General features: G+C 39.3%; 1 protein-coding gene and 1 long non-coding RNA gene across 4 annotated transcripts in view; one reads left to right on the top strand and one right to left on the bottom strand.

Moving 5' to 3' along the window:
• Positions 1-19,252, top strand: part of SLC12A1 (solute carrier family 12 member 1) — a gene marked incomplete at its 5' end in the record, with an annotated part of 91,328 nt that overhangs the window by 27,343 nt on the left and 44,733 nt on the right. For all 3 annotated transcript variants that reach the window (XM_082620110.1, XM_082620109.1, XM_082620111.1), the window contains 5 exons: positions 11,188-11,272; positions 14,345-14,496; positions 15,646-15,753; positions 16,072-16,195; positions 17,988-18,089. In XM_082620110.1, coding sequence (XP_082476236.1) covers positions 11,188-11,272; positions 14,345-14,496; positions 15,646-15,753; positions 16,072-16,195; positions 17,988-18,089 — 571 coding nt within the window. The remainder of the gene's footprint in view (positions 1-11,187; positions 11,273-14,344; positions 14,497-15,645; positions 15,754-16,071; positions 16,196-17,987; positions 18,090-19,252) is intronic.
• Positions 6,899-19,252, bottom strand: part of LOC309803622 — an 84,642-nt gene continuing 72,288 nt past the window's right edge. The window contains exons 3-4 of the long non-coding RNA XR_014293979.1: positions 9,921-10,085; positions 6,899-7,195 (exon numbers count right to left, since the gene is read on the bottom strand). This is a non-coding gene — a long non-coding RNA (uncharacterized lncRNA). The remainder of the gene's footprint in view (positions 7,196-9,920; positions 10,086-19,252) is intronic.

Below are 19,252 nucleotides of genomic sequence, written 5' to 3'. Positions count from 1 at the left end.
TACGGCTGCTTCCCACTAGCTATCTATTTTACATTTGGTAGTGTATATATGTCCATGCTACTCTCACTTCATCCCAGATTACCCTTCCCCCTCCCCGTGTCCTCAAGTCCATTCTCTATGTCTGCGTCTTTATTCTTGTCCTGCCTGTAGGTTCTTCAGAACCATTAATATTATTTTTTTAGATTCCATATTTATGTGTTAACATACAGTATTTGTTTTTCTCTTTCTGACTTAACTTCACTCTGTATGACAGACTCTAGGTCCATCCACCTCACTACAAATAACTCAATTTCATTTCTTTTTATGGCTAGGTAATATTCCATTGTATATATGTGCCACATCTTCTTCATCCATTCATCTGTCAATGGACACTTACATTTCTTCCATTTCCTGGGTATTGTAAATAGAGCTGCAATGAACATGGTGGTACATGACTCTTTTTGAGTTATGGTTTTCTCAGGGTTTATGCCCAGTAGTGGGATTGCTGGGTCGTATGGTACTTCTACTTTTAGTTTTTTAAGAAACCTTCATACTGTTCTCCATACTGCTGTCTCAATATACATTCCCACCAACAGTGCAAGAGGGTTCCCTGTTCTCCACACCCTCTCCAGCATTTATTGTTTGTAGATCTTTTGATGATGGCCATTCTGACCGGTATGAGGTGATACCTCATTGTAGTTTTAATTTGCATTTCTCTAATGATTAGTGATGTTGAGCATCCTTTCATGTGTTTGTTGGAAATCTGTATAACTTCTTTGGAGAAATGTCTGTTTAGGTCTTCGGCCCATTTTTGAATTGGGTTGTTTTTTGATATTGAGCTGCTTGTAGATTTTGGAGATTAATCCTTTGTCAGTTGCTTCATTTGCAAATATTTTCTCCCATTCTGAGGGTTGTCTTTTGGTCTTGTTTATGGTCTCCCTTGCTGTGCAAAGCTTTTCAGTTTCATTAGGTCGCATTTGTTTATTTTTGTTTTTATTTCCATTTCTCTAGGAGGTGGGTCAAAAAGGATCTTGCTGTGATTTATGTCATAGACTATTCTGCCTATGTTTTCCTCTAAGAGTTTTATAGTGTCTGGCCTTACATTTAGGTCTTTAATCCATTTTGAGTTTATTTTTTGTGTATGGTGTTAGGGAGTGTTCTACTTTCATTCTTTTACATATAGCTGTCCAATTTTCCCAGCATCACTTATTGAAGAGGCTGTCTTTTCTCCACTGTATACTCTTACCTCCTTTATCAAAGATAAGGTGACCATATGTGCGTGGGTTTATCTCTGGTCTTTCTATCCTGTTCCATTGATCTATATTTCTGTTTTTGTGCTAGTACCATACTGTCTTGATGACTGTAGCTTTACAAGAGTCAGAAGTCCGGAAGCCTGATTCCTCCAGCTCCGCTTTTCTTTCTCAAGACCACGTTGGCTATTCGGGGTCTTCTGGTTTCCATACAAATTGTGAAATTTTTTGTTCTAGCTCTGTGAAATATGGCAGTGGTAGTTTGATAAGTATTGCACTGAATCTGTAGATTGCTTTGGGTGGTATAGTCATTTTCACAATGTTGATTCTTCCAATCTAAGAACATGGTATCTCTCCATCTGTTTGTATCATCTTTAATTTTTTTCACCAGTGTCTTATAATTTTCTGCATACAGGTCTTTTATCTCCTTAGGTAGGTTTATTCCTAGGTATTTTATTCTTTTTGTTACAATGGTAAATGGGAGTGTTTCCTTCACTTCTCTTTCAGATTTTTCATCATTAGTGGATAGGAATGCAAGAGATTTCTCTGCATTAATTTTGTATCCTGCTACTTTACCAAATTCATTGCTTAGCTCTAGTAGTTTTCTGGTAGCATCTTTAGGATTCTCTATGTATAGTATCATGTCATCTGCAAACAGTGGCAGCTTTACTTCTTCTCTTCTGATTTGGATTCCTTTTATTTCTTTTGCTTCTCTGAATGCTGTAGTTAAAACTTCCAAAACTATGTTGAGTAATAGTGGTGAGAGTGGTCAACTTTGGCTTGTTCCTGATCTTAGAGGAAATGATTTCAGTTTTTCACCATTGAGAATGATGTTGGCTGTGGGTTTGTCACAGATGGCCTTTACTATGTTGAGGTAAATTCCCTCTATGCCTACTTTCTGGAGGGTTTCTATCATGAATGGGTGTTGAATTTTGTTGAAAGCTTCTTCTGCATCTGTTGAGATGATCATGTGGTTTTTCTCCTTCACATTGATTGATTTGTGTATATTGAAGAATCCTTGCATTCCTGGGATAAACCCCACTTGATCATGGTGTATGATCCTTTTATTGTGCTGCTGGATTCTGTTTGCTAGCATTTTGTTAAGGATTTTTGCATCTATGTTCATCGGTGATATTGGCCTGTAGTTTTCTTTCTTTGTGACATCTTTGTCTGGTTTTGGTATCAGGGTGATGGTGGCCTCATAGAATGAGTTTGGGAGTGTTCCTTCATCTGCTATATTTTGGAAGAGTTTGAGAAGGACAGGTGTTAGTTCTTCTCTAAATGTTTGATAGAATTCTGCTGTGAAGCCATCTGGTCCTGGGCTTTTGTTTGTTGGAAGATTTTTAATCACAGTCTCAATTTCAGACTTGTGATTGGTCTGTTTATATATTCTACTTCTTCCTTGTTCAGTCTCAGAAGGTTGTGCTTTTCCAAGAATTGGTCCATTTCTTCCAGGTTGTCCATTTAATTGGCATAGAGTTGCTTGTAGTAATCTCTCATGCTCCTTTGTATTTCTGCAGTGTCAGTTGTTACTTCTCCTTTTACATTTCTAATTCTATTGATTTGAGTATTCTCCCTTTTTTTCTTGAGTCTGGCTAATGGTTTATAAATTTTTTTATCTTCTCAAAGAACCAGCTTTTAGTTTTATTGATCTTTGCTATCATTTCCTTCATTTCTTTTTCATTTATTTCTGATCTGATCTTTATGATTTCTTTCCTTCTGCTAACTTCAGGGTTTTTTTGTTCTTCTTTCTCTAATCGCTTTAGGTGTTAGTTTAGGTTGTTTATTTGAGATGTTTCTTGCTTCTTGAGGTTGTATTGTATTGCTATAAAGTTCACTCTTGGAACTGCTTTTGCTGCATCCCTTAGGTTTTGGGTCATCGTGTTTTCACTGTCATTTGTTTCTAGGTATTTTTTGATTTCCTCTTTTATTTCTTCAGTGATCTCTTGGTTATTTAGTAGCATATTGTGTAGCCTCTATGTGTTTGTATTTTTTACAGATTTTTTCCTGTAATTGATAGTCTCATAGCATTGTGGTCAGAAAAGATACTTGATATGATTTTAATTTTCTTAAATTTACCCAGGCTTGCTTTGTGACCCAAGATATGATCTAACCTGGAGAATGTTCCTTAAGCAGTTGAGAAGAAAGTGTATTCTGTTGTTTTTGGATGGAACGTCCTATAAATATCAATTAAGTCCATCTTGTTTCATGTATCATTTAAAGCTTGTGTTTCCTTATTTATTTTCATTTTGGATGATCTGTCCATTGGTGAAAGTGGGGTATTAAAGTCCCCTACTATTGCTGTGTTACTGTTGATTTCCCCTTTTATGGCTGTTAGTATTTGCCTTATGTATTGAGATGTTCCTATGTTGGATGCATAAATATTTACAATTGTTATATCTTCTACTTGGATTGATCCCTTGATCATTATGTTGTGTCCATCTTTGTCTCTTGTAATACTATTTATTTTAAAGTCTATGTTGTCTGATATGAAAATTGCTAGTCCAGCTTTCTTTTGATTTCCTTTTGCATGGAATATCTTTTTCCATCCCCTCACTTTCAGTCTGTATGTGTCCCTAGGTCTGAAGTGGGTCTCTTGTAGACAGCATATATATGGGTCTTGTTTTTGTATCCATTCAGCCCATCTATGTCTTTTGGTTGGAGCATGTAATCCATTTACTTTTAAGCTAATTATCAATATGTATGTTCCTATTACCATTGTCTTAATTGTTTTGGGTTTGTTAGTGTAGGTCTTTTCCTTCTCTTGTGTTTCCTGCCTAGAGAAGTTCCTTTAGCATTTGTTGTAAAGCTGGTTTGGTGGTGCTGAATTCTCTTAGCTTTTGCTTGTCTGTAAAGGTTTTAATTTCTCTGTTGAATCTGAATGAGATCCTTGCTGGGTAGAGTAATCTTGGTTGTAGGATTTTCCCTTTCGTCACTTTAAATAGGTCCTGCCACTCCCTTCTGGCTTGCAGAGTTTCTGCTGAAAGATCAGCTGTTAACCTTATGGGGATTCCCTTGTGTTATTTGTTGTTTTCCCCTTGCTGCTTTTAATATTTTTTTTTAATTTAATTTTTGATAGTTTGGTTAATATGCGTCCTCGTGTGTTTCTCCTTGGATTTATCCTGTATGGGACTCTCTGTGCTTCCTGGACTTGATTAACCATTTCCTTTCCCACATTAGGGAAGTTTTCATCTATAATCTCTTCAAATATTTTCTCAGTCCCTTTCTTTTTCTCTTCTTCTTCTGGGAGTCCTATAATTCGAATGTTGGTGCATTTAATATTGTCCCAGAAGTCTCTGAGACTGTCCTGAATTCTTTTCATTCTTTCTTCTTTATTCTGCTCTGCGGTAGTTATTTCCACTATTTTATCTTCCAGGTCACTTATCCGTTCTTCTGTCTCAGTTATTCTGCTATTGATTCCTTCTAGAGAATTTTAAATCTCATTTATTGTGTTGTTTATCATTGTTTGTTTGCTCTTTAGTTCTTCTAGGTCCTGTTAAACATTTCTTGTATTTTCTCCACTCTAATTCCAAGATTTTGGATCATCTTTACTATCATTACTCTGAATTCTTTTTCAGGTAGGCTGCCTATTTCCTCTTCATTTGTTTGGTGTGGTGGGTTTTTACGTTGCTCCTTCATCTGCTGTGTGTTTCTCTGTCTTCTCATTTTGCTTAAGTTACTGTGTTTGGAGTCTCCTTTTTGCAGGCTGCATGTTCGTAGTTCCCGTTGTTTTTGGTGTCTACCCGCAGTGGCTAAGATTGCTTCAGTGCATTGTGGAGGGGACTGGTGCTTGTGTTCTGGTGGATGAGGCTGGGTCTTGTCTTTCTGGTGGGCAGAACCGCGTCTGGTGGTGTGCTTTTGGTGTCTGTGAACTTATTATCATTTTAGGCAGCCTCTCTGCTAATGGGTGGGGTTGTGTTCCTGTCTTGCTAGTTGTTTGGAATAAAGTGTCCAGCAGTGTAACTTGCTGGTTGTTCAGTGGAGCTGGGCCTTAGCATTGAGATGGAGCTCTCTGCGAGAGCTTTCGCTGTTTGATATTACATGGAGCCAGGAGGTCTCTGGTGGACCAATGTCCTGAACTCCGCTCTCCCACCTCAGAGGCACAGGCCTGACACCCAGCCGGAGCACCAAGTCCCTGTCAGCCACACTGCTCAGAAGATAAGGGAGAGAAAAAGAAAGAAAGGAAGGAAGGAAGGAAAGAAGGAAAGAAAGAAAGAAGGAAGGAAGAAAGGAAGGAAAATAAAGTTATTGAAATAAAAAATTTTTTTAATTAAAAATAAAATTTTTTTTAATAAAGATAAAAAAACGGACAGACAGAACCCTATGACAAGTGGTAAAAGCAAAGCTATACAAACTCACACAAAGAAGCATACACATACACACTCACAAAAAGAGAAAAAGGAAAAAAATATATATCTATATATAGAAAAACGGGGGGAGGGAGCAACCAAATCAGTAAACAAACCTACCAATGATAATGAACTCTAAATACTAAACAAAGATAAACATAAAACCAGAAACAAATTAGGTACAGAAAGCAAACCCCACGTGTACAGTTGCTCCCAGTGTCCACCGTCTCAATTTTGGGATGATTCGTTGTTTATTCAGGTATTCCAGAGATGCAGGGTACATCAAGTTGATTGTGGAGATTTAATCCGCTGCTCCTGAGGATGCTGGGAGAGATTTCCCTTTCTCTTCTTTGTTCCCATAGCTCCCGGGGTTCAGCTTTGGATTTGGACCCGCCTCTGCATGTAGGTCACCTGAGAGTGACCTGTTCTTCACCCAGACAGTGTCTGTTCTTCACCCAGACAGGATGGGGTTAAAGGAGCAGCTGATTAGGGGGCTCTGGCTCACTCAAGCCAGGAGTGGGTGTGTGTGTGGGGGGGGAGGGGGGTGGGTATGGAATGCAGGGCGAGCCTGCAGCAGCAGAGGCCAGTGTGATGTTGCAACAGCATGAGGAATGCCATGCATTCTCTGGGGGACGTTGTCCCTGGATCAAGGGACCCTGGAAGTAGCGGGCTGTACAGGCTCTCAGTAGGGGAGGTGTGGAGAGTGACCTGTGCTTGCACACACAGGAGAGTGACCTGTGTTTCTTGGTGGCTGCAGCAGCAGCCTTAGCATCTCACGCGGATCTCTCGTGTCCATGCTGATAGCCGCGGTTTGCGCCCGTCTCTGGAATTCGTTTAGGTGGTGCTCTGAAACTCCTCTCCTCCCGCACCCCGAAACAATGGTCTCTTGCCTCTTTGGCAGCTCCACACTTTTCCCCGGACTCCCTCCCAGCTAGCTGTGGCACACTAGCCCCCTTCAGGCTGTGTTCACACAGCCAACCCCAGTCCTCTCCCTGGGATCCTACCAAAGCCTGAGCCTCAGCTCCCAGACCCCACCCACCCCGGCGGGGGAGCAGAGAAGCCTCTCGGGCTGCTGAGTGCTGGTTGGCACCGATCCTCTGGGCAGGAATCTCTCCTCTGCACCCCTGTTGCTGTGCTCTCCTCCGTGGCTCCGAAGCTTCCCTCCCACCCCACCCCCAGTGAAAGGGCTTCCTAGTGTGTGGAAACTTTTCCTCCACAGCTCCCTCCCCGAGGTGCAGGTCCTGTCCCTATTCTTTTGTCTCTGTTTTTTCTTTTGCCCTACCCAGGTATGTGGGGAGTTTTTTTTTTTTCTTTTTTTTTTAACATCTTTATTGGAGTATAATTGCTTTACAATGGTGTGTTAGTTTCTGCTTTATAACAAAGTGAATCAGTTACACATATACATATGTTCCCATATCTCTTCCCTCTTGCGTCTCCCTCCCACCCTCCCTATCCCACCCCTCTAGGTGGTCAGGTCTGAGGTCTTCTGCCAGCGTTCAGTAGGTGTTCTGTAGGAGCTGTTCCGCATGTAGATGTATTTCTGATGTATTTGTGGGGAGGAAGGTGATCTCCATGTCTTACTCCTCCGCCATCTTGAAGGTCTCTCCATGGTAAATTCTTGAGCAGAGATATAGCATAAAAAAATAGTATGCTGAGGCTCAGAAAAATTAAGTAACTTGTTCAAAATGATTCAAGTTGTAAGTAGTACTGCTTAGCAAAATTTAGCTCTGGACGTTGAGCTTCTGGTTTCTCAGATTTGGAAAAGTTATCAGAGGTCACTGATATACATTTCTGTAAACTGTAAGATCACATTTAAATTAAAAAATATTGTGCTTTATTTAGACTCCTCAGAAACAAGTTTTTATTATTAGATGCTTAGTAGTCAGTTCAGCTCAACCAATACTTATTACTTATACCAGGCACCAGAGAAGTGAAGAAGAGCTTGCTTGATCCTTCTCTCAAGGAGCTCATGGTCTAAGAGAGAGACAGATTAACTCTATATGAGTCATAAAAAAACAAGAACAAAATCTTGTGCAAGGGAAAGATGAAACAGTAACTGCCTGTCCCCAAAGAAGTAAGGGAAGTCTTTCAGAGGAGGGGACACTCAATCTAGATTTGAAGGGATGAATAGGAGTTCATCAATAGGACAAAGAAGGGAGGGACATTTGAAACAGGACTGTAAAAAGGCTCAGAGAAGATGCTGCTGATGGAAATTATTTTATGTGTGGAGTGGGGTATGCAAGTAAAATCTTTTCATCAATATATTAATAAACATATTTATAAAGAACTTCTATGTGTCCTAGGCACTCTGGGAGTAAGCAAAGAACTACAGGATAACCCAATCTAAAAAAAAGGCAAGGCTTAGAATTCCTTTATCCCAAGATAAGTGCTAACTTCATTTAGGATTGCTGTATTAGTAAATAATTTTATTTATCTATCAATCTGTACTGAGAAACCTCTGATTTTGAGTTTACATTGTAAAGAAAATGAGTTTACATGTAAAGATGTCCTATCATGATTTTTAGGGCACATGTGGTCATAATATTGTTGTAAAAAGTTGCATTTTTTTTTCTATTTAAAAATACTTTGGTGATTTTACAACTAAGTTTAACTTTCAGCACATACATTACTGTATACTATTAAGTAGAACTCAGAAATCCTTTAAACTACCGACAGTGGAGTTTGGATATTATCCCACAACTAGCTAGAGACACTAAGGAAGTTAGATCAGAGAGTATCATGATTATCTAATTTTAAAGAGTTTGCTAGCAGCTTGTGAGGGATGGATTAGAGGGTGGGGGGTGATAGGTAGGGAGATCAGAGGCAGAAGATCAGCTAGAGGATATCACAGTAGTCTGGATGACATGAGCCTGAATTAAGGCCATGGCAGGGAAAATGGATCAAAGTGGTCAGCTTTTGTTAGAGTTAGGAGAGGAAATGGAAAGGATGCTTTTTTTTTTTTTTTTACTACGATCTGCTGTAAGAAAACATTATATATCACAACCAAGTGCCTACGTGCAAAAATTTCTCCGAATAGTTCAATACTTTATTACAGATGATGTCTCCTGATATTTTCACACCAGTTCTATTCTACTGTATTCTTTTCATGCTGGCTGTAACCTAGTGAATTGATTCCATGGTGAATAGAAGCTCAGATTTGGCCATTGGGGTTGAAATGGCGGAAGGACATCAGAGGTGAGATGTCTAATAGGTAGCTACATTTATGAGTCTAGAGCTATGGAAAGAAACTAGGCCAGGACTGGAAGCCATGGCATGGATGAGTCCATCCAGATATGGGTAAGAAGGAGGAGAGAAGCAGACCGAGGTAGCACCCAGGGGATATTCAAAATATAAATGGTAGAAAAGGAGTCCACAGAGAAGAAAAAGAAAGAGCTAAGAGGTAGGTGAACTCAAGAGAGAGAAAGTCAAGAGAGGAGAATGCTATGAGAAGTAATAATTAACATGAGCAAAAGCCAGAGTGGGCAAGCATGTTAAGGACTGAGAGGTGACCACGTGTTGGGAAGTGGCAAGGAAACTTCAGAACTTATAGATAATCTTTCTTTCTGAGAGTGAAACTAGAACATAATAGTTTCAGTTCAATTTAGTAAACATGTATTGTTTATACACTATGAGGGTATGCAAGACTCTACCTCTGCTCAAAGCCTCAGAATCCTTCTCAAGATGGCTCTTCAGGCTGCCAGTGACAGTTAACAAGCATTAGCACAAGGGGATGCTACAAGGTTCCCATCCTGAACCTTCTATTTGTTAACACAGTATTGATGATCTGTAAATATGTGCCTGGGAGAAGATTTGGGAGGTACCCAGGTCTAATCAGGACAGTTAAGATGCAGTTTCAGAGACGTAAGATTAGGATATGGTTGACACTCAACCAGCAGCAATCTAGTAGACTGCACTCTGTCCTAAGGAAAAAAATAAAATATTTAATAAAGAAAGGTGAAGGAAGGTGAGCTTTTGGGTTACGCTTGAGGGATGAAAATTAACATTTAGAGTGAAAACTAAGAATCTATGTCCTGGGCACTGTCTAGGGGAAATGTATCCAGAGCAGCCAACGTGAGTATATGACCAGACATTAAGATATTGGCATCCCGATTTATATCAGGTCAAGTTTGACCCTCGTGTAAGTCCTAAATAAGTAAATTTAGAGCTTGTAGCAGATAGTTCTAAATATAAACTAAGTGTTTGTATTTTACGTGTAAGACTGCTGTCCATCTTCATAACTCTTTTCCTTATATATATTCCTTTCTTCCCACTTACATCAATTCTTCACATTTCACTCAGATCCCAAGAAATCCTTAATCAATAAAATAAAATGTGAACATACCAAGAATGAGATTCAGTGGGGTTGCTTTCAGCCATGGTTGCCTTCTTCTTCCTTCTATGTACTACTCAGTTACACACACTTGCCACATTCTCTTTTGGAGACAGTAGTTTGGAATGAAGAGGTTGGATATGTCTGTAGCAGAACAAACCATGTGTGCAGATATTCCTACAAGGATGGGAAGGAAAGAGTAATTACAGAGTGGCTCCATAGGGCTGGCTTACTCCCCTGTGGGGGCAGATTTGCTTGGTTTAGTTAACATTTCCAGCTGTCAGGTTGTGTCTGCATTCACCATGAGTTGATTTTTCTGATGGATTTGATGAGCAGATTTAAGTTAACAAAACACAAAACTCAGACTTTGACTGCACCGATTGCTCGCTTGTATCGATGAGTCTCATGTCCTTTGGTGGGGGAACTGATGTCTACTGAGATTGTGCTTTCTTCAATTTGGTATTTATTGACTCCTACTATATGCCAGCACTGTCTTTTATAAGCAATGGATACACTGAAATCTCTATTTAATAATCCCTGTTAAGTTGAATTCTATTATTTAGAAGTTATGCTGCTTGGAAATTGATTATTATATGATTTAGCCCCCAAAATAGTATATAAAGTGGTATATTATATATGATGTGAGCTCAGCTCAGTGAATTTATATATATTTATGGGCAAGAGAAAAGCCCATTTTCTGGTATAAGCTTAAATTTGCCTCTTTCTTTATGCCTGCTTATGGAAACTAATATCTCCCATTGTACTTATTCCTGAACTAGATTCCAAATGGGAGATTTGAGGGATTGGAGAATTTAGCAGATCATCTTTTTGCTCAGTCAAAAGTAATTTTTTTAAAAGTAAGCCTAAGCTTAGTGCAAAACAAATACACACACAGATATCGTCAATTTGCCGGGTATGTTTGTGTGTCCCCCCCTAATACTTTAAGGTCTGATACATCTGCATGAAATTCACAGAAGATAAAGGGGAGGGGAATGCAGTGGTGAACGAACTAGTCTACTTTTCTATAAAAACTCCCTCCTGGGCAGTTATAAATCTCTTCTGTTCAGCACAAAGTTATAGATTTCTTTATTCTCTCTAAACACCCTGCCTTTGTCCAAAAAGAACTGGAGCTCAACACTTTGCCATTTACTTGACTTTTTCTTTAGACCTCGCCTCAGGAAAGGTAGCCTAAAATTTTCAAAATATAGAACTAACTCCAAGTGATGCCTGTTTCTTATTCCACTCTATCTCCTCATTCCTCCACATTATTTTTTCAAAGGATCCCCAAGATGCTATCCCCAGAGGGACCATGCTGGCCATCTTCATCACCACTGTTGCCTACATAGGAGTTGCTATTTGTGTAGGTAAGTTGTGTGTCTCTGGTGTCAGAATGCCAGAATTACAAGAGGTCCAGTTGTTTTTCATGTCAAGTGGGCTTTCCATGGAACGTAAGTTGAAAATTTTTAAATAGGCAACAATTTTAATTCCCTTCTTGGATGCTCTAGGAGTTTGAATGCAATTAAGCTGTAACACAGGTGTCTCTGGGCCAGGGATAGAGTAGAGGTAATCAGATTGTCATTCCACCCGAACACAGAAAGGATTCCATTTTGCTGCTCTAGGTGATATTTCCACTGCCGAGGAAGCCACCATCTCCAGCACCCTCCTCCCTTGCCTTTAGGAGGCAGGTGAGGAACAGAGTAAGAGAAAAGCCCAAAATACAAAACAACAATGACAAAAGCCTTAGGAAAGTACACAAGATACAGAATTGATGACTGTGTCTCCTCCTTGCACTGCTGTCCCTAATATGGAAATGTCACTGTCACCAACTGGCAGGCAATCAGACTAGACCCAGCTGCCAGCAGTGTGGGCAGCCAGCCCCCACATCGCTCAGTGAGCATAAAATATGTGGATTTGCCTGCTGTTCTTTTTTATTTATTTATTTATTTTAAACATCTTTATTGAAGTATAACTGCTTTACAATGTTGTGTTAGTTTCTGCTGTATAACAAAGTGAATCAGCTATACATATACATATATCCCCATATCCCCTCCCTCTTGCGTCTCCCTCCAACCCTCCCTATCCCATCCCTCTAGGTTGTCACAAAGCACCGAGCTGATCTCCCTGTGCTATGCAGCTGCTTCCCACTAGCTATCTATTTTACATTTGGTAGTGTATATATGTCCATGCCACTCTCTCACTTCGTCCCAGCTTACCCTTCTCCCTCCCCGTGTCCTTAAGTCCATTCTCTACGTCTTTGTCTTTACTCCTGTCCTGCCCCTAGGTTCTTCAGAACCTTTTTTAGGTCCCATATGTATGTGTTAGCATACAGTATTTGTTTTTCTCTTTCTGACTCACTTCACTCTGTATGACAGTCTTATTACTCAAAATTGAGTTATTTGTAGTGAGGTGGATGGACCTAGAGACTGTAATGCCTGCTCTTCTTAAGCTGACTTTTCCACGTGCTGCCTGCAGCCACACCTCCTCCTGGTTGGGGGTCACCTCAAGCTTATGCCATTACTGGAGAGGAAGGAATGTGGAACATTCAGAGAAGAAAACTTTTCTGTGCACACTCAGGAATACAGCTCCAGGCTGGACCACTACGGAAGCCCAGATGGCCATTTAAAAGGGCACATCCTAATTGTCCTCTGCTTACTATAAAGGAAATTGATAAAGTACATATATCTGGAATTGGATTCTTTAGAAAAAAACAAAACAATTAACTTAGGTTCTTTCTTCTCTCACTGTCTCTTATTTCAAGAAATTGGATAATGTTGTTAATTGTATTGTTGTGACATTTCCAAGTTTAGTTACATGCAAAGAGATTTTATTCCAGTGCTTTAGGAAATCGACACATTTTTTAATGACCTTGAAATCACCTAAATTTCCCAAATGGTTTTTCTTTCTCACACAAAGTAAGGAGGAAGAAATGAGTAAAGGAATAGACCTGACTTCAGAGATTCTTCTCCTTTATTGCTTCTTATGGGTAGAAAAATCTGTGTTTCTATACTTTTTCCAGGGTAAGAAAAGGATAGTCATGGGGTCCCTGGCCTGTCATTAGAGCAAATAATGGTTCACGGCTTGGCTTCATAGGAATTTGGGGAGTTCTACTATGCAGAAGTTAAAACACATGATTTTAAAAAGTCAGCTCAACATAAATGAACAATGCAAAAAGGTAAAATCTGAAATGGATAGTTTTGCTTGGTAACCAACATCCATACTTTCAAGTATTTAAGCAGAGGCTGGCAGGCCACTTCTCAGGGCTATATAAAAAGGATTCCTGCACTGATTATTTTAAATGGCTCTTTCAATTAAAAGATTCTACAAGCTTTAAGTCTTTCCCAGATTCAAAGAGCAAGAATTCCATGACTATAATTGAGGGTTCCCATTAGTATCTGTTGCTGGGACGTCTCTTAAAATAATTAGCAAGGAATGAGAACTCACCCTGCCTGGAGACTGAAAAGCAAAATGAACAGTTTCACTGACTGGCATTTAGTTTGCAAAGTATTTATCCTTCAGGTAGTTCAGAAAAGTATACATATATATATATATATATATATATATATATATATATATGTATATGTATATCTCACACCTATATTCATACCTTTCAATAATCCTATCAAATACATAATGGCAGAGATTACAGTTAGAAAAATTAATAATAACAGTCAGTGATTAAAATATATATCAAGAATCTTTAAAAAGTTCATAACTCATTTTAGGGAATCTATCCTAGAGAAATGTTTCTAATTATAGAAGAAAGATTTTATGTGCAAAGATGTTCATAGGATTGTTTGTAATGGAAAATAACAGAAATACCCAAATGTATAAAAATAATAGAATAGACTGAGATAAATATTTGATAGGATATTATTTGACCATGAATATTACCTAGGAAATCTTAATATTTTATCTCAAAATATTTTCTGTATCATTTAAACCATTAAAATTGTATAAGTAAAATTATAATGGTTTTAAAAAGTCATGCAAGGAAAATCATTAGTTGAAAATAAGAGCTCAGTTCTCCTAATCACTAGAATTCAGTAATGTCATCCCTTGGTTCTCTCACAGATAAGAAAATAAATTCTTCTATCTGAAAAACTCCCAATCAGTAGCACTAACCCAGAAATTTGAATTGAATCAATATTATGTGCAAAGCACTGCTGAAAGGAACGGAGTCTCAATCCCAAGTGTCTTCCAGAGGCAGGCAAATAGCTAGGGCTTAAACTACCCAAGGCAGTGGAAGCGGCAACCTCTTAGAGATAGGGGTCACTCCCAGGCCTCAGAGGATGGGAACTTCCACGTACCAGTCAGAGGAAGTGTTGACAATGAAGACAGGATAGGTCAAAGTAAACTAAGTATGTTTTCAGAAGAAAAACCTTAAGGGAGCAGAACCCTTCATATAAAGAAATGACAAGGCTTCATTGTTTTCCCAGGGGCCTGTGTGGTCCGAGATGCCACCGGGAGCGTGAATGACACCATCATTTCTGGGATGAACTGCAATGGTTCAGCAGCCTGTGGGTTAGGCTACGACTTCTCAAGATGTCGACATGAACCATGTCAGTATGGGCTGATGAACAATTTCCAGGTTCGAACCTCAAAAAATAATAATGTTTATTGCTACTGCTTCCATTTTTAGAACATCATGTATAATGAAACTTCTGACTCTGCAACAGATTGGTTATTGACTGATTCGAATTCAGCAAGGGACAATTCGTGTGGGAGGAAAGGGAGTCATACAGGCATTCATTACGTGGTTACACTCACTGTGGTGGGGAGAGAACAGGCAGTTGTATGAATTGTGTCACCAGGGAAAGATTACCACCGCCATTATGCATCTTCCAATCAATTGTGTAAGACTTCCTGGTGGGGAGATGGAGAGACTTTGATTAGCTAGCACTAGGAATGCATTTCATGCCTGGGCTTCAGCTCAGGAAAAGCCTCTGTTGTGGTCCTGGAGTGTGTGGAGGACAAAGCCAAGAGGGACATTGTGAGTGGCAGTTGGGGGGAGGTAAGTGAGGGGGAAGGAACAAGGGAAGTTGGGGAAACTGTGGAACTTAGAAAATATTAATTTGTCTGAATGACTGGTGAGCAGAGGGAGAAGCAAATTTGTCGTGAAGGCTTCATTCATCTAGTTTAACAGCCAACAAAGAGAAATGAACTCAGCTGAAGTCATTATTCCAAAATATGACTTAAATTGATAGAATCTCATCATGTCTCAGATCTAAAATTATGTTTAATGAGCACAGAAAAAGCAAAGGTTTGAAAAGCCTCTATGTGCAGGAAGAACAAGAAAGGCTAATGCCTTTAAAAAGATTGGTAAACAGCTGGGTCCCTCCCCAAACCTTATTAAAATACCACTTTCTGCTGAATAGAATTTCCCATTGTCCAAGAAACAGATGCCCAGAAAGGACAGAGGGGAAAATGCTGTCAAAATCCTTGGAATCATTTCCCTGTTTATTCTTTACAGTATGTTCTGGATGTATTGTGGTGAGCATTTATTATTTTTATTAAAAAAAACAATAACAAAGCCATTTCCATTTTGAAAAAACAATTATTAAGAACTTGAGAATGAAGCAGGGGAAAAAATATATGATTAGAAGCAATTAGCTTATTAAAGAGATTCCAAATCACAGAAAGTGGAAAGGGAAGCATTTGCATAAAATTTTGGCTTAAATTTTTTTTTTTTTTTACTCTCTGTTGGATGAGTCTGCTTACTTGAACCTCTCTCTTCAAGGTCATGAGCATGGTGTCAGGGTTTGGCCCCCTCATCACTGCTGGCATCTTTTCTGCAACACTCTCCTCAGCCCTGGCCTCCCTCGTCAGCGCACCCAAAGTTTTCCAGGTGACAAAGGCACAAGAGCATGTGCTTCTCCCTCCTTCTGTTGCCACTGAACATGGATCAAGCTGAAATATCCGTTCTCATCGGCAATCATTTTCTGTCACTTTCTGAAGCAGTTTATTGTTTGCATCTGGCTCCAATGCTATGTCTACCACATAGTCAAGATCAATTCAAATAATATAAAGAATGATAAACTGCAGTGTTAACTTGTGCTTCATATTATGTATCACTTCGTCTTTCCCCAAATCTTGTTAGAATCACCCAGGGAAAATGACTGTGCATAGATATAAATGACGAATTTTTCCTCTTCTTTTCCATTAGGCTCTGTGCAAGGACAACATCTACAAAGCCCTGCAGTTCTTTGCAAAGGGATATGGGAAGAACAATGAGCCCCTGAGAGGATACTTTCTCACTTTTGTTATAGCCATGGCGTTCATTCTTATTGGTTTGTAGTATTCTTGTTCTTACTGAAAGCCAAAGAATTCTGATTACTCATAGGGTTTTCCTTTGAGCTTGAGACATTACCTGTTTTATGTTTAATACCCCATTTGGGAATACTGGAGTCTGTCTAAGAATGAAATGAGAAATCCTGTGTGTGGAGGGCCTTTGAGGACTTGAGGTGGGCTTTGGACTTTAATCTCTTCTTTGAATCTGAATGTGGGAAATCCATCCAACCAAATGCAACCGAAGCCTTCCTCCAACCCACCGAATATTGTCTAATCCCACAGTGTCCCCCAGCTGCCACCTGTCTTTACATCTCCTGACAGCCAGCAGGAGAGCTGAAGTGTCTGTTCTCAAAATGTGGTCTGTTGACCACCTGTGTCAGAATGAAAATCACCTGTGAGTTTGTTAAAGTGCAGATTCATTAGGCCCAACGCCAGAGTTAGAATCTCTGGTGATGAGGAATCTGATTCTTACAAGTTCCTGAAATTCACAGACCACTAAGGTTTGAGAACCACTTACCTCAGCTCTTTCTCCTTAAGCAATAATCTCGGCTCCTTCTCCCTAAGCAATATAGAAATAGCTACACAATCTTGGAGAGGCACATGCATCATAGTGAGCCTGCACATTCCTCACTCCTCCCTAGGGTACCACGATTGTGGGTGAGCATATTAGAGGAAAAGAAGCAAAAGGCAAGGATGATGGTAACTACGCATAGATAGGCAGAGCCAGATTCAGCAGTGGTGCCAAACAATGGGGGCTCCTCCTCATCACATAAACTCAAGAAGGGACTCTCTATATCTACACGTCATTACTCTTTTGTTTATTTTTTTTAAATCTGTTTGTTACATTTTAAAAAATTAAGTAAAAAAGTGATGATGTGTAGATATGTTTCAATTGTGTAATTTAAACTTTAAGCCTTCAAATTATTGTCCTAGACTGCATTTAAGTGATCAAATAGCCCCAAATTTAAAAAATCGTATAAATGAAATAATACTCTCAAAGGTCACTCTTTCAGAATGCTGTAGATTAGCTTCGTGGCGCCAGCTTCGTGGCAGCTACTTTTGCCTACTTTCTTGCTGGCATCCGTGTTCTAGAGTCACACCCAGCTGCCATCTACATTTGCATAACTGAGGTTGATAGCTGTCTGATCTTCAGATAAATAGAATGTCTCTAAATTATTTTTATATCATATAGCAAACAGCCCAGCTAGGATTCAACCATATTGGACATTTAGATACTGGGGTAAAACTTTTTTTGGCAAACCTTGAGAGGTAGAATTTTCTAGAGATGTAGAAAAGTACAAATGACTAACAAAAATTCTGAAAGGCAGAGAGAGCAAGCTGGGTATATGCAGAGAAGCATCCAAATAGATGGTTCTGGTGCACTGGTATTTAACTAACCTGTCGCCCTGCAGAGCCTTTTGATTGTATACGAAGCAGATAAAGAACACTATGTTTGGTACCTCTGAAAGAGCTACAGGGGAGTTTGTCATCTGCCTGATATCCAAATAGTCTATCCACTTCCACTCGAATCTTCTGTAGGTAGAGGTCTTGATTGTCTATATTTTTTGATTGGTAAGTTTTCTCGTTTCTTACTTTATAGAAACCTGGCTGAAAATATATTTGTAAATGAGTGCAGCCCCAAAGAAAAATCACTAACTAACTTCTTAAACTTTGACAGATGCTAGCTATGCTTTCAATTTCCAAATAAAGTCAAGCTCCCAGGCTATAACAGCTGTTCAGCCCCTGGTCTCATCACTCATATGTACATACTCAATTCTGCTTCGTTCACAGCGGAACTGAATACCATTGCTCCCATCATCTCCAACTTTTTCCTGGCCTCATATGCACTTATTAATTTCTCCTGCTTTCATGCCTCTTATGCCAAATCTCCAGGTAAGTTGACGTTTCAAAACTAAAATAAACCTAAGCAAACAGTTTGTCTCAATAAAATGAAATAAGTCAGTGAAAAGTGCCTGATCTGTGTTTATATGTTTCCTTATATCCTAGTGGGTGGTGTAATTCACTTTATTTTGGTAAGTTGGGGGATGACTTCTGAAATAGAAAAAGAATCATTTGAGCAATGGCCTTTTTGACCAACCATAAAGTTAATTTTCTCCTGCAGCAATAAATTATTCATTGCAAGAGAAACCACATTTATTTCAGCAATAGAAAAACACCACTATTTATTTCCAGGGTGAAAGTGACCACAGAAGTGGAATGAATGTATATATTTGCAACTTCCTTACTATCAATTTGTTTCCTGCCCATGGTGCAGAAGAGAAGGATGAGTGGTTCCCACAATTACCTGCTGAGTGCTGTCAGTGCAGATTCACATTGAAGCTGGTGACATCCCTACACTCCTCACACTGTTGTTTAAAGTGGTGCAAAATTTCACACCAAAGAACCTTCCCCTATCTTTGTCACCCCTCACCTCTTCTTTGCTTCCACTGGCCAGTTAGAAGAAATTCTAATTTTCTTCTGCCTTTCCACAAGAATAGAAACTTGTCTTTATCAACCCTCAGAAAGTTCTTCACTACAAGGACTTTTATCAAGGATATAAACATATCTTCACTTTATTAGGGTCTGCCAGGAACTCAAACCTCCTTTGGAAAACCTGCTGCAAATATGACAAAATATAGATGGAAGGAGAGCTTCATCCACTCAAGGCCACTAGGCTCCAGAAGATAACTGAAGAATTTTTGTTTCTGCTTTGTTGCCTTGTTTAAAATAGAGAACAGAAGGTTCTAGTCAGTGAATACAGCAGATCATAGAAATGTGTGCTGCCATACCATGTTGTGTTCATTTTTAAAAAGCAAAGTTAAGTAACTGAGGTTGGCAGGGGTAAGAGTGGAAATGAAGAAGAGAGAAAAAGAGGAAAAACAGAAAAGCACAGAAACACACACACACACACACACACAGTCAGTCAGACTGAGAAAAATAAAGGCATTTCCAGTGATGTTCTTGAAGTGCTATTTCCATCTTGTGGCCACTTTGGAAATTGCTCTTGAGGACAGAAAGTTCTGTTGTGTTTTGGCAACTCCAAATTTAAAATATCC

Source organism: Mesoplodon mirus (assembly GCF_964341445.2).
Source record: "Mesoplodon mirus genome assembly, chromosome: 4".
Taxonomy (NCBI): Eukaryota; Metazoa; Chordata; class Mammalia; order Artiodactyla; family Ziphiidae; genus Mesoplodon; species Mesoplodon mirus.
This window is presented reverse-complemented; position numbering and strand designations above follow the sequence as displayed.